General features: G+C 45.8%; 1 protein-coding gene across 1 annotated transcript in view; it reads right to left on the reverse strand.

Moving 5' to 3' along the window:
• The window catches only part of LOC115099554 (leucine-rich repeat serine/threonine-protein kinase 2-like), a 76,109-nt gene extending 72,871 nt beyond the window's left edge, over nt 1–3,238 (reverse strand). The window contains 2 exon segments of the mRNA XM_029617289.1: nt 2,258–2,445; nt 3,230–3,238. Of these exon segments, the coding sequence (XP_029473149.1) occupies nt 2,258–2,445; nt 3,230–3,238 (197 nt within the window).
• Nucleotides 3,239–14,071: the final 10,833 nt, after the last annotated feature.

Consider the following 14,071-nt stretch of genomic DNA (forward strand, 5'->3'; position numbering starts at 1 on the left):
TGAACAGTTTCTCTCATGCCATACACACACAGGCTTCCCACTCCCGTGTTCCACTTACATATATGGGCTTCTCACTCTCATAATCACTTTCTCTCTCACACACACTCACCAGTCTCTCACTCTCATGCTTGTTCTCTCCACATGCACAGGCTTCTCATTCCCATAATCACTTTCTTTCTCTCACACACATACACAAACACACACACCAGTCACCTGATCTCTCTCATGCATACACACACACACACAGGCTTCCCACTCCCATGTTCTCTTTCAGATATACAGGCTTCTCACTCCCATGCTGTATCTCACACACTCCCAGCTTTCTCACTCCCATGCTCACTCTCTTCACATGCACAGACTTCTCATTCCCATAATCACTTTCTCTCTGTTACACACACACACCACACACATACACCAGTCACCTGTTCTGTCTTACATATACAGGCTTCTCCCTCCCATGCTGTGTCTCACACACACCCAGGTTCTCACTCCCATGCTCACTCTCTTCACATGCACAGACTTCTCATTCCCATAATCACTTTCTCTGTTACACACACACACACATACACCAGTCTCTCTCTCATTTCCATGCTTGCTCTCCAGGTACACAGGCTTCTCATTCCCTGAATCACATTCTCTCTCTCTCTCACATTCACATACACACCAGTCACACCGTCACCTTACCAACCAGTCTCTCTCTCATACATGCACACACACACAGGCTTCCCACTCCCATGCTCTCTCTCACATAATCAGGCTTCTCACTCCAATGCTTTCTTTCACATACACCCCCACAACACCAGGCTTCTTACTCCCATGCTTTCTCACATACCCAGAGTTCTCACTTCCATGCTTTTTCTCTCTTTCACACACACACACACACACACACACACATCTGTCACATCCCTGACTGTCTCACACTCTCACACATCAGTCATCTCCTTGAGCAGTCACTTTCATTGTCTCTCACATATACACACACATCAGCTCTCTGACCAGTTTCTCTCAATCACACACATGCTCTCGATCAAATACATTCTCTCACTTACACACAGGCTCTCAATCACACACAGGCTGTCTGGCTGCTTCTCTCTCTTTCTCTCACTCACTTCCTCTCCCCCCCAGCACAAATGGTAGCTGCAGCAGCCTCCTCCTCCAGCCCCCGCAGGCCAAAAAGGAAGAATCCCATCGGCCGCGGGAGGCTCGTGCTGCTGACTCCTTTCCCGATTACCGGCTGCTTCAATTGCTCGGGGGCCGATGCTGCTGTCGCCGCTATTTTTTTCATGTGGCACCGCTCTTTCTCCTTCCCGCGCATCACTTCCTGTTCCGGGTCAGGGGGGGGGCGGGAGGAAGAAAAGGGCAGCCGCGGATGCCACAGCTTTTTTTTTTGCACTGCTGCCGTTCCCGCTGGGCTTGAACGTGCTGATAGCCCAGCGGCAACGGCAGCAGGGAAGGAAGAGCAGCGGGAGAGACCGGGAGCACGCGAACCGCTGGGGGAGGTCAGATGGGTCTTTTGGGGTGGGCTGCCAGCAGCGGCTCTTTTATTTTTATCGGGGGGGCGGTGGCTTAATGCAGCTCTTTTCATTTTACCGGGGCAGCGGCTGAGCGCGGCTCTCTTAATTTTACCGGGGCAGTGCCGCCCCCGGGAAGCTGGCGCCCTAGGCAACCGCCTAGTTTGCCTAGTGCTTCCGCCGGCCCTGGCTGTAAGGGCCAGATTTTGTGACCCTAACTGTGGTCGGACCCTGCCTACACTGGTATGTTGCGATTATAAATGCTTTGTTAGATTTACGAATGCTATACCTGAGACAAAGTGTTCCTCTGAAGCAGCCGAGCTATTCATAAATGATAAGGAAATAAAATTCAAACCTGTATCACATTCTAAATCAGGGCATCCCAAACCTGTCCTATTGACACCCATCACGAATTCACATGAGATAAATCTGCATATGCTGGGTCTCTAATGTATGTGAATTTCTTTGTGGTTATCCTAGTGGCTGTGGCAGGTTTGGGAAGCCCTGTTCTAGATTTTATTCCACCTCCAGCGTAAGCGGTGCAGAAATAATTCTCCTGAAAAAAAAAAGTATTCTTAAGAAATGCTCTGTTTTTCAAGGCACCCTACTAACATCTGAAAACATACAAAACAACCCCAGAGCTTCTTTACGGACAGCAAGCTTTGCTACTGTTTCTGGCCCCGTGCAGCCCTAGGTCCGCTGGAGCTGAATACGTGCTCGGAACATCTGTGCCTGCCTTACGGTACCTGCTTGGGATGAGGAGATTGTCCTTCTCGGAGGGCAGAGCAATCTGGAACTTTTCCAGCAGCTTGAAATACTGGGACATGTAGTTCTTCGGGAATCTGCTTTTCTGGGAAAGGAACTTCTCCACGTCCGAACGCTGGATGATGCCCATAGGATGCCTGGGAAAGCCCGCCACATTCACTGTCAAAATCTAAATAAAGAGAAGAGAAGCAGGGGGCATTTGGACGGGGCAGACCCTACAGCCAGAGTTCCCAGTTTCCTGCAGCGCATTTTTTTTCAAAGTTTCAGCAGGCAATTCTGCGGCACACTTGCATAATTTTGCATCTATTTGCAATTTAAATAATGCAATTGTTTTGACTTTACACAAATAAAGTCCTATTCTGACATTTCTGTGTCCAGTTAATTTATTGGTTTCTTTATTAGAGGAAAAGGGATCTCAGTGATTGGGGCTGGGGAGGAAGGAGGGGAAGGAAGGGAGGAAGGGGAATGGGGTCTGAGAATGGAAAGACCGGGAAGAGGAGGGAAATGAAGAAGGAATCTTGGGAGGAGTAGAGAGATAAAGGATAGAGGAGGACAGAGAGGCAGGGAGGAAGGAGAGGATACGGAATAGGAGGAGAGGACAGAAGGAAGGAGGATCAGGGATGAAGAGGTGAAAAGCAAGGGAATATAGAGTTTGGAGTGGAAGAGGAGGGAAGACTGGGATGAAGAAGAGGGAAGAACAGGGATGGGGGTAAGGAAGCAAGCCACAGACCTCCCATCACACCCTATCCCCCTCCCTTCTTTCCTTTAAACCCCCTTCCAAAGCAGCTTAGATTCCCTAACTTTCCCTCTTTCTTTTCTCCCCCCCCCCACCTACGAACTCCTCACTCACCTTAGTTCCCCCTCCACCCCACTCACCCTGGTTCACTCCCTTCCCACAAACCACTCCCTTAACCTTGCTTCACTCCTTCCCTCCACACAAACTCCTCACTCACCTGGTTCATTGCACCCCCTCCCCCCCAAACCCTTCACTTACTCCGATTCATTCCTCTCTAAAACCCCTCACTTACCCTGGGTTGCCCTCCACAAACCCCTCACTCTTGTTCACTCCCTCCCCACCTCAAGAACCTCTCACTTTCCCCAGTTCATTCACTCCTCAGCCATCCCTATTCTTTTCCTTCACTCCCAGTTCACTTCCTCTGTACCCCCTCTCTCACCGACTCCTATTATCTCCTATTATTTTCAAACAGGAGGAGGACAGCCTTGCACCTCCTCCATCTTCCCCTGCTGGGGTTCAAGCATCAGGCTTTGATCCATGTGGTTCACAGCACAGCATTCAGGCCCCAGAAGGGAAGGAGGGAGGAGGTGCAAGGGTCTCCTCCTATTCCTGTTTGAAAATAATAGAAGCCGGTGAGTGAAGGGAGACGGGGGGGAGGGTAGATTACGCCATCCATGGAGGGCGAGCAGGAAGGAGGAGGAAAACACGCCATCTACTGTCACCAATCCAGGACTGGCCAATTCCGCTGGAAGGGCCACATTTTGTGGCCCTTACCATGGTCACACAATCGCAGGAGCCGGGAGCTCCTCCTACAGCCAGGAGTTTGGCACATCCACAAGGAATATGCACGAGATAAATCTGAAAGCACCGGAGACCCGTATACATGCAGATAAATCTCGTGCATATTCCTTATGGATATCCTGAAAACCAGAACAGGTTTGGAAAGCCCTGCATCAAGCGATAAGGAAAACTTCCAAGTTTACTGATGATTTCTCAGTAAAGTCAATTACAGTGCTCATGGACATTATGTCTTTCTAACAAGCTTTACCACTACACTCAAGGCAGGGCTTTCCAAACCTGTCCTGATGACCCCCACAGCCAGTCGGGTTTTATCCATTACGAATATGCATGAGATATTTGTACAAGGCTGGGTTTCCAACCTTTGCAAATTTATTTTCTGCATAATCATAGGCGGAGATCCTGATGACCTAACGGCTGCGGGAAGGAAAGGGCATGGATCACCAGGGCTGGTTTGAGAAGTCCTACTCTGAAGAAGCCAGACAGTCCCCTTTCATAAAAGGATCTGTACTCTCCCCACTGCAGCTAGGGACTCGCGCGTTCCTAGATGCCGTGGGGATAAAAACAGGGCCCAGTCCCTTATGGCCTAGAGCCATCTTGCTCACCTTAACCATGCTCCACATGCTCAGTAATGTTCGCCCTCAATGCAATAGCATGTGCACACAAACACACATTTTAAAATAACGCTGGGGAGAGGGCTTTAAATACTAAACTTTCAAGAAACCTAGTGCTTTTCAGTGTCATCAATGATATATATTGGATGTGACTTTTTTTTTCATTACTTACTACTGATTCTGTTACAAACAAAGAATAAAAAATGAGAGGTTCCTCCTTCTGCAGACCTTTGTAACTAGCTGTTTTATCACGGTCTCTCACTGGTTCTTCTAGAAGACAGTGGGCTCTCTTGTGAGATGCATACGCCACGATTCACAGATAAACTGCAGCGCACTGACAGACAGCACTGCTGCCTCTGGAAAGCCAGCAGCTCGCAGGGTCAAGGAAGCATTGCTCTATTTCTGTTCTCAGTGTTCAACGAGCAAAGTTCTGCTCATGGTCTGCTGCTTTCCCTTTCTCTCCCCTTCATGGAAAAACAAACAAAAACAAAAAAAAACCGCATCACGAACCTGCGCCATGATATTGCACAGCCACTGAGGATCCACAAAGTACAGATCTCCGAGCTGCAGCGCCGGGTCTTCAAAGTGCAGCAGCACGCCTAGACAAAAAGAAGCAGGGAAGGGAGATAAAAGCCTCATCTGCAGTTTAATGCTCGCATGGCTTTTTGGGGGGGGCTTTGGGCAGGCCCAGCCTGACCTGTCTTTTGGCCATTCTACCAAGCAGAAGGCTTGGATATGCTTCGAAAGCAGAGACCAGCTCAGCCTCTGCTATCACATAAATGTGTTTTATCGGTGGTTTCTAGACAAAGAAAGCGAGGAACCCCAGGTAAATTCCTTTCTGGATCTTAGTAGTGGCAAATTTTTCACCTTAGATCAAGCCACCATTTCAGTCTAGCAAGTACAGCATAGATTTTTTTTTTTTTTGGCTGCACAACTTCCTCCTAAAGAACACATAACCTGGAAAAACTAAGAATACAGGTTCCCTAATGTAAACAGTACTGCCAATAAACTGAAATATTTACCCGATTCATTGAGAAAACAAACAGCGTGAGAAAGCTCGTTTTCATCCAGCTGTAACTGGCTTTCTTGCACCAGCTCCAACAATCTTTTCTGGTCAATCACAGGAAATTCGGCCAACACGTTCTTGCGTTCCTGTAAAATTCTCTTCTCCAGCTCCAGGTAGCTGTCCGGGATCAGCTGTCCCACCACCGGCTGGTCTCTGATCTGTGCAACCAGAACGCAAAATAAAAAATAAAAGACAAGCTAGTGCTTTAAAACCTTAAAAAGCAAAATCCCCAAAACTAAAAGCTTACCATTATAAAACATGTGTAACAAAAAAGTACTTTTTGCTAAATTCCTGAGCCACGTAAATAGCAAATATCTAAAAATACTCAATCCACACCATGCTTTGTCATTCTGCAAGAGGCATTCAGGCTGGCTCAGGGACGTAATGCATCATTTTATTTATTTATTTATTTAAAAACCTTTCTATACCGTCGTTAAGTTGGTTAACCATCACAACGGTTTACATAGGGGCACAACAATAAACATATGGGTGGTATAGATTACAACTTGTTAAGTGCCATCATTGTACGGTAACAATTCATAATTATAAATAAAGTGTGTATGTTAAGCTTGATTGTTGGGAACAGTTAGGCAAACTTCTGAAATTCCCATATCGAGGCCTTCCGCAAAATTATAACAAAAGGAAATGGAGATGTATAAATAAGTGAGCCACTCACTGGCAACCAACACGAGCGTTACTTGATCATTCGTAAGGGCTTTAGGACAATATGGTTCAGCTTAGTCAAGAAACCTTTAGCGGTATGAAGCTGCTGTGGCAAAGCTGTACAGCAATAAGAAAATACGAAAACATGACTGTAATTTATAGTAAAAGAAATATAATAATCTGCACAGATTTTTCTCATCTTGTATTTTGTTTTGGCCCTCCAGTTTCCGTCTTTGGTGTAAGGAGGAATTAGCTCAATCAGGAACACTTTGTGCTGAAGTAATGTTGCCATCAGCGTCCATGCACAGCTGATGATTTGGCTTTGCGCCTGCCCTGCCCGGCTCGGCAATCTCAGCAACAAGCCTTGACCAAGGTCACACAGACATAAAATGCACACTTTTTTTGAGTTGCTGTGCAGTTGTACATTTGATGCTGTTTCCAAGGTTGCAAGTCAACAAGCACCGAGAACCTCGCCCCGGTTCTTGTTTATCCACGAAGCAGGTGCAGCACTGGCGGCGACAGGGCCAGCTTCCACACGAGCTCTCCCCCACCCGCCCTGGCCAGTGTATCTCAGCCCTGATCTGTAAGGGGGTAAGGTATGAGGAAGAGCGATGTGGACACTTGTCCACAGGGAAATGAACCAACGTCAGCAATTGACTACACAGGCCATCAAATGGCTTCCAGGTGCTAATGGCCTTTGGCCATTACCAACCTGAATCAGCTTGAAACCAATGATCTAGAGAGATTAAAGGCTTGGTAACCCTGTTCCAATTCCGGGAGCCATGGAATAACTCGGCTTTTCAGCTGATAAAAACCAAGTCAGGCTCAAGACTTTAGAATGCCAACATCTACACAAGAGTTTGTTCTATGGGGGGCAGCTTAAGAGTTTGAGGACACAACCGTAATCTTATTTTCACAACAAGAATATTATCTTAAAACATATAGGTCGATTTTAAAAGCGCTGCTTGCGCAAAAATGCCCACAGATGCTCTTACGTGGGCCATGCACAAACAATGCAGATTTTAAAAAGCCGCAAAAGTCCTATCGAAGACACACACGTGCTAGCTGTACCTCATGTAACCTCTTAAAATTAGGAGCATACTTACTGGTGGTTGGTGCATTTTAAAACATACACGCGCAAGTGCACGCACAATTACGAATCCCAGCATACCTTTGCTCTCGTGCCAATATGCACCTGGTTGGACGCACGTGTGCTCGTTTTAAAATCGACCTCACAGAGAATAGTGGAAGATATTTAGATTACAAAAGTGAGATCACTTGTCATTAATGCTGCCCATCTTATTACCGTCATGTGGTATTTTGTAAGTTGTATTTTTTTTTACTGGTTCTTTGACTGCACTTCACTTTGCTGTTTCATCGAAAGGTGGCGAATTGAATACAAATAAATAAGTTTCTCGGCTGACACTAGGTTCCACCATTAGTCAAATTCACTTTAATTATTACATTTGCTGACAGGAAATAGTTTTATGGATGTGTTCTCTTTTGGCATCGCCTCTTGTTCACCTTCAAAGAGGAATCAATAGAGGCTCGGTACCAAATTTAAGTTTCGCCAAAAGCAGGACCCCAAAAAAAAACAAACCCCATCACTGTCTGCATACTCTTACCCCAGGCTATAATTTACTGAAACTTTTAGAAGGAAAAACAATTCCACAGAAAAATGCATGTAGGCAGGACTTCGATTGGGCTGATCATTAAATTTATGCTTTCTGGCAAATAAACTTTTTACCAAAAAATTGCAAACAAACAAATAAATAGATAAAAACTTTGCCCAAACTGACTTGCAGGGTTTTCACACATTTTTTTCAGTGGCAGCTGATGAAGGACATAGACAGCACTCACCACTCTGATCCCAAGCCTTATCAACTTCTTCTGTCATGCAACTTTCCTATAAATCAATAAAAGTCTCATACATTGACAACTCTACTTCCTGGATGTCTGAAGGGGTTAAGTATTTTTTTTATTTACCTGCTCACCATCTCCCTGATGCTTGAGCTTCCAGCCAGGGAGTTATGCTGTAGCCAGTCAGCTGTTTAAACAGCCCCAACCTAGGCTCTGGCGCCTGCCTCAAAGCCACACACACAAGTATCCTGCATCTCTGCTGCATCTCCACTAGGGGGAAGACTACAGCAATAGCGGGAGACCTGTGAGGGGAGGGAAGGGATCAGCTGTATTTTCCTGCATAACTTGAGGTTTGGTTAAGAGAATGAGGATCCATGCTGGAGACTAGAGAGCTGCAGGGAAGACATAACTCTCTGGTTCCCCCCTACAAAAAATATAAATTTGCCTACTCTATATCACCAATTGCCACTGCTAATTTTAGATGTTCCTTCAGTTTGATCCCTAATGGCTTCCCTTCCACTTTATTGGCAGGTCTGCTTTCTGTGGGGCTGACTCAGGGTTGCATGCCCTCTTGTTTCTTTCCTGATCACATTAAAATATTAACATACAATTACTGTGGTTGAATACAAGAGCTGAAATATCTCCCATTACCTGCAATGTTTAAAATAACTTCCGGAAAGCAAAACACATTGAACCTAACACTAACAATGGCCAAGCAAACTGAGACAGTTTACCTTGAAATTCAAGCTCTCCTTGATGATGGTTTTCCGAAGTTTTGACAGGGACTCCGATTCCTCCATTGCATTCACAAAATGGAAGCCCTGGATTGCAGGAAAGCCTCGCTGATTGAACAGCTCGCTCTGAATTTTAGCCAGACAGGCCTTGCGACGTTTCTCGTCAGAGCCATCCACATGAGTTCCCACAAGGATTACAGGAGAAGATGGGGCTCGAGCCTGTCAGGGAAAAGCAGAAATAGGAACATAAGAAGTGTCATGCTGGGACAGACTATGACCCATCAAACCCAGGACTCTGTCTCAAACAGTGGCCAGTCCGGGTCACGAGTACCCAAGAGGTCTCCAATCGCTGATCGACTTCTTGTATCTCACAATAGTACGGGGTTTTTTTTGTTTGTTTTATAGCACCTCTGGTCGTATGCAGTACTGTACAGTGGTCATAAATGTTCAGATGCGGTTAAGTCCTTTCCCTAGAGGGCTTACAAGCTAAGTGGGTACCTAAGACAATGGGAGATAAATTTACTTGCCAAAGATGAAAAGAAGTGTTGGTGGGTAAATGCGGAATTGGAAACCCGGCCTCCCCGGTTCTCAGGCTGTTGCTCTAACCACCACCCTGCTCCTCCTGCAAGAAATTAAAGCCTTGCCCAAACTGACAAATCATTGGCTCTCAAAATAATTGAAAATGACAACCCCCATGGGATCCAAACAGCATGCATAAGAAAGTCAGCAAAAAATGCACTCAGGTTCACTATTTCTCAAAGCGGACACATTTACCTGCACATTTATTTAGTGGATTTATATCCTACATGATGCAAGGTTATATTTAACACATATAATATACATAATAAAATCAAAATAAATGCAGTAAAACATCATAAAACAGATTAACAGTTTCTCACATTGTATAACAGCATGATAAAGTAATCAAGCTGTCAAAGAGGCAAATGCTTGTGAGAAATAAAATGCTTTCAGTTGTTTCCTAAAAGTGCATTAACATGAACGGCAGGGGAGAAGAAAAAAGGGTTCACACTCACAAAGCGGGGAGTAGCTGGCTTCTTACGGCGGTTACTACCCCAAACCAAATGTGCCTGATACTTCACTTTCGATGCATATCCAGCATGGCTCTCTGCTTCAACAGCATGGGAGAAGAATAAACTGGTACTTCAAGCATATCCAGCATAGCTCCCTGCTTCAACGGCAGGGGAGAAGAAAAACAACCAATAAGGGCTGTATAACATAGTCTGAGTAAAACAAATAAGCATGGGTGTAGCTTGCTTATTGCGGCGGTTACTACCCCTACTACCCCTAACTAATCAAGCTTGATATTTCACTTGGATGCAGCTCCATCACTGCTTTCTACATTAATGGTGGGGGTGGAAGGGAAATAGAACCAAGAGCTAAGAGAAACAGATAAGTATGGGAGAAAAAAGTGTGGGAAGCTTGCTGGGCAGACTGGATGGGCCGTTTGGTCTTCTTCTGCCGTCATTTCTATGTTTCTATGTTTCTATGAAATAATTTCATCGGGTAGGCAGTTCCATATGGTTGGTCCCGCTACATAGAATATTCTCTCCCTGGTTTTATCTAAACGAATTTGGCATTCTGATGGAATGTCTAACAGAGTACGGCCCGCTAATTGAGGTTTATATATCTTGAACACTGAAATGACATACAAGGAGGTCTCATGGCTAAGTGCTCAATGCACTAGAGTTGCAATCTTAAGCTGGACTCTCCATTTTATGAAGAGCCAGTGTAGAGTAGGTAAAACTGGCATGTAATAAGATAGCCGTGTGCCTGTAGTGAGTCTTGCTGCTGCATTTTGAGCCTCCTGTAGACACTTGAACATGTATGTTGGAAGCCCTAGAAAAAGGGAGTTGCAAATATCAAGTTTTGATAGAACCAGAGACTGAAACATGGTCCTAAATTCGCTCTTGGTCAAAAATGGTTTCAAAGGATGCAAGAATCTAATCTGTAGAATGTGCTTGTTGCTATGCTTTTTATTTGTTATTTTAGCGATAGATTGGATTTGAATTGTACTTCTAGGTTTTTGTCTGACTATGGCAATATTTTACTTACAATTCTGAAAAGTGAAGGAAGTTGGAAATTCTGTGGCTGATGTGCCACTAAGAATGTTACACCAGCTAAAATGTCCTAATAAAGTTTCTGAGAAAAAAAATCCATAAGTATGTGCATGTGCTTAACTGCAAACCCTTCCCAATTTTGCCCCCCAGAGAACCTCTCCACTCAGTCTAGGTAAACTGAGTTTACCCACATATCGGGTAGGCAATTTTGTGAAAAGTCATTTCTGCACATAAAACACAGTTTTACCCATAAAAAGTTACCCTCTGAAATACAATCAGCCCTACAATATACCATGTCTCCATCTGTAAGTCTTTGGAGATAAATGATCAATAGAAATTGTCAATACTGCATTGTAGAACCCTCAGTCTGTCATGATCCCTCTAAAGTAGCTACATGAATGCAATACAAACATGAAATGTGTCCCTGTGGGAACAAGTAATTAGTAATTAACGTCATAGAACACCAAGCATGATGTAGTGGTGAAAGCAGTCTGTTTTCTCATCACTGGAATGGAGTCATCTGGGGCATACTAGAAACTTCTACTATTTACCTTCCACTCATTTGCCAGATAAATTTGCAATCTTCCTTCAACTAAAGTTTTCATGTCCTCTCCAGTCACAATCATTGGGAGGGAAGACTGAAAACAAGTCACACTGCCACAGTTTATATGGTGTATAGCTATTCTCCCTAAATCCTACATAGTATTAACAGGCTGATTTAATCATGCCCTTGCTCTGATGAAACAGCCTCTCAGGCCCCAGAAGCTCATGGACACCACCACCTGTGCATCACTTTTTTTTTTTTTTTTTGCTTAGTCTAATACAAGACATTGGCATCATTCAAAAACTTGTGAACTTATAATGAATAAAAGTAAAACTTAACTTTTTACTATTTACTAAGTGCTGGTCTCGCTGCCATGTAATCATGGGGGTTGGAAAGCCAGACACAAAATTGTCTGCCTCAGGGGCCAGTTAAGTAGTAACACAGTTTCAGATTATTCACCAACATAGCTGCCTTGCGCTTTCCAATAAAAGTCTTCCCGGCCCACAAAATCTCTTATCTTTTCAGGTACCAGTACACAACAGATCATTCTCTAATGCAGTGGTTCTCAACCCAGTACTCCAGGCCCATCAAGCCAGTCAGGTTTTCAGGATATCCACACCAGATATATTTGCATACAGTGGAGGCTCTGCATGCAAATGTATTTCACATACAACCATAATGGATATCCTGAAAACCAGACTGGCTGGGTGGACTCGGGGACCGGGTTGAGAACCATTGCTGTAATTTAAGAAAACCAATTCATATTTGTGAAACAGACAGACTTTCTCTTACTTGTAACTGACAGGATTCCTGCTAAAAATATGTTTGACCAGGAAAAGAGGAGTTAAAGAAGGTTAACATAGTAGGTACATAATTGAAAAGTAAATATCAAGCAGGTTCTTATTGCAAGCATGATACTCTATGTGAGGATTTAAGGCTTTGACTCCTTTATCACATCACCAATGTTTCTTTTAAGTATTACAGGACAAGGCACAAAGGCTAACCCGAGCCTAGGCTTCTGAGGCAGTTAAGAAGAGGGATGCAGAAAATTCTAGATCCAACTCAAACTGCATGGATTTCAATATTATTTGAGCTTGCCAGAACACAAGTTTATTTATCATAAACAGTGTTCTCCACACATAGCAGGATGAATTAGCGAAGACATGTGAATGACATCATCTGACTGTTACGAGCACGCGCGGGCGCGGTCGTCTCAAGCGGGTGGTGAGCCCTTGGGCCACAGCAGGACTCAAGGAGGAGCCCCAAGCCACACCGTGGTAGGTGAGCTGGGCAGGCATGGTGAGCCAGGCGGGTACAGAAGCAGGGGAGCAGGCACGGAGTCTGACCCTCAGCCGGACCTGCACGCCCATGGTAGCCAACACTGGGAAGTTGACTGATGAACAGTCCTCCGACTGTTCCCGGCCCTTTCGGATCTGCCGCTGGGAACGGCAATGGGCAGCAGGCCGGACAGAGGCGAGGGCAGACAGAGTCCTTTACACTGAAGACATCGTAGACAAGGCAGGTGCAGACATCGTAGACAAAGGCTAGTGCAGACATCAAAGAGGAGGGCTGGAAGGAGACACGGGCACTGACCCTGAGGGCGCCCTACTCAGCCCACCCACGGGACTGAGTCGCGGACCACCCCGTCCCATACACGCCCTACACAGCCCAGGAAGGCTGGTCGCGGACCACGTTGAGAACAGGAGAGCGCAGGGAAGATCCAGGTGAGCAGGAACTCCGATGCTGGGATACTGACATCCGAAGCCCCTTCGGCTGGCAGGCAGGGAAGCTCCAGAGCACAGGGAAGAATCCCACCTGTTGGCCACTCCAGGGCCCAACAGGCCAGAAGGCTCAGGAGCCAGACAGGACGTAGGGCAGAACAAGCGGAACAGGATCAGGACATCAGGAACACATCAAGGCAGACGTCAGTAACATCAGGAAGCAAACATCCGGACAGAGACAGGACAAGGAGCCATCAATACAAGGCAGACCACGGAAGACCTGGATCGAGGAAGAGGTACAGGCAACTGTAGCATTCAATCTGCAGGCAAGTTGCAAGTGACAAGAAAGTCCTTATATACTGGAGGTTGTAGGCAACTCCCTGGGAGGAGTTTGCCAGGACCGCCCCTCGCTGGCCCTATAAGTGGGGTAGAGAGCTGCGGGCCGGCCCCTAGGAGAAGGGCGTCGCCAAACAGGAAGTCCTAACGCACGCTTGCAAGCCACAGGCAGGCCACAGGAACAGCTAGGCCTCCCAGGCCCTGGAGCAAGTCCCGAATGGTGCACAGGAGAGGCCCTGGCTTCGCAGCGGCCTCCGGGAGGAAGGTAAGATACCTCCTGTAGCACAGCAACAGGGGGGATCGCAACACTGACAGCATCAAATAGACCCCTCGCTCTAAGCTAATAGAGGTTTTGCTCTACTGAGCATGTGTGGAAATTCCCACTCAGGCATTGCTTCGTGAGCCCCCTCAGTCGAGCTAAATCTAGCTAGTCGACTCTCCAGGGAGGCAGGCTGATATTTAGCATGGCTAATTCTTTCTGTCTACAGAAAATACCATTTATGATAAGCAAACTTACTTTTTCCATCAATATGCAGGGCTGAATTAGCCATGTCATGTGGGAAATCCCAAGCTGAAGGTTGTAGCAGAGCGTTTACTGAAAAAGCAACCCAGATCCCACCATGGATAGTGGACTGCTGGGTGAAC

This window comes from Rhinatrema bivittatum, chromosome 9 (assembly GCF_901001135.1).
Source record: "Rhinatrema bivittatum chromosome 9, aRhiBiv1.1, whole genome shotgun sequence".
In the NCBI taxonomy this organism is placed as follows: domain Eukaryota; kingdom Metazoa; phylum Chordata; class Amphibia; order Gymnophiona; family Rhinatrematidae; genus Rhinatrema; species Rhinatrema bivittatum.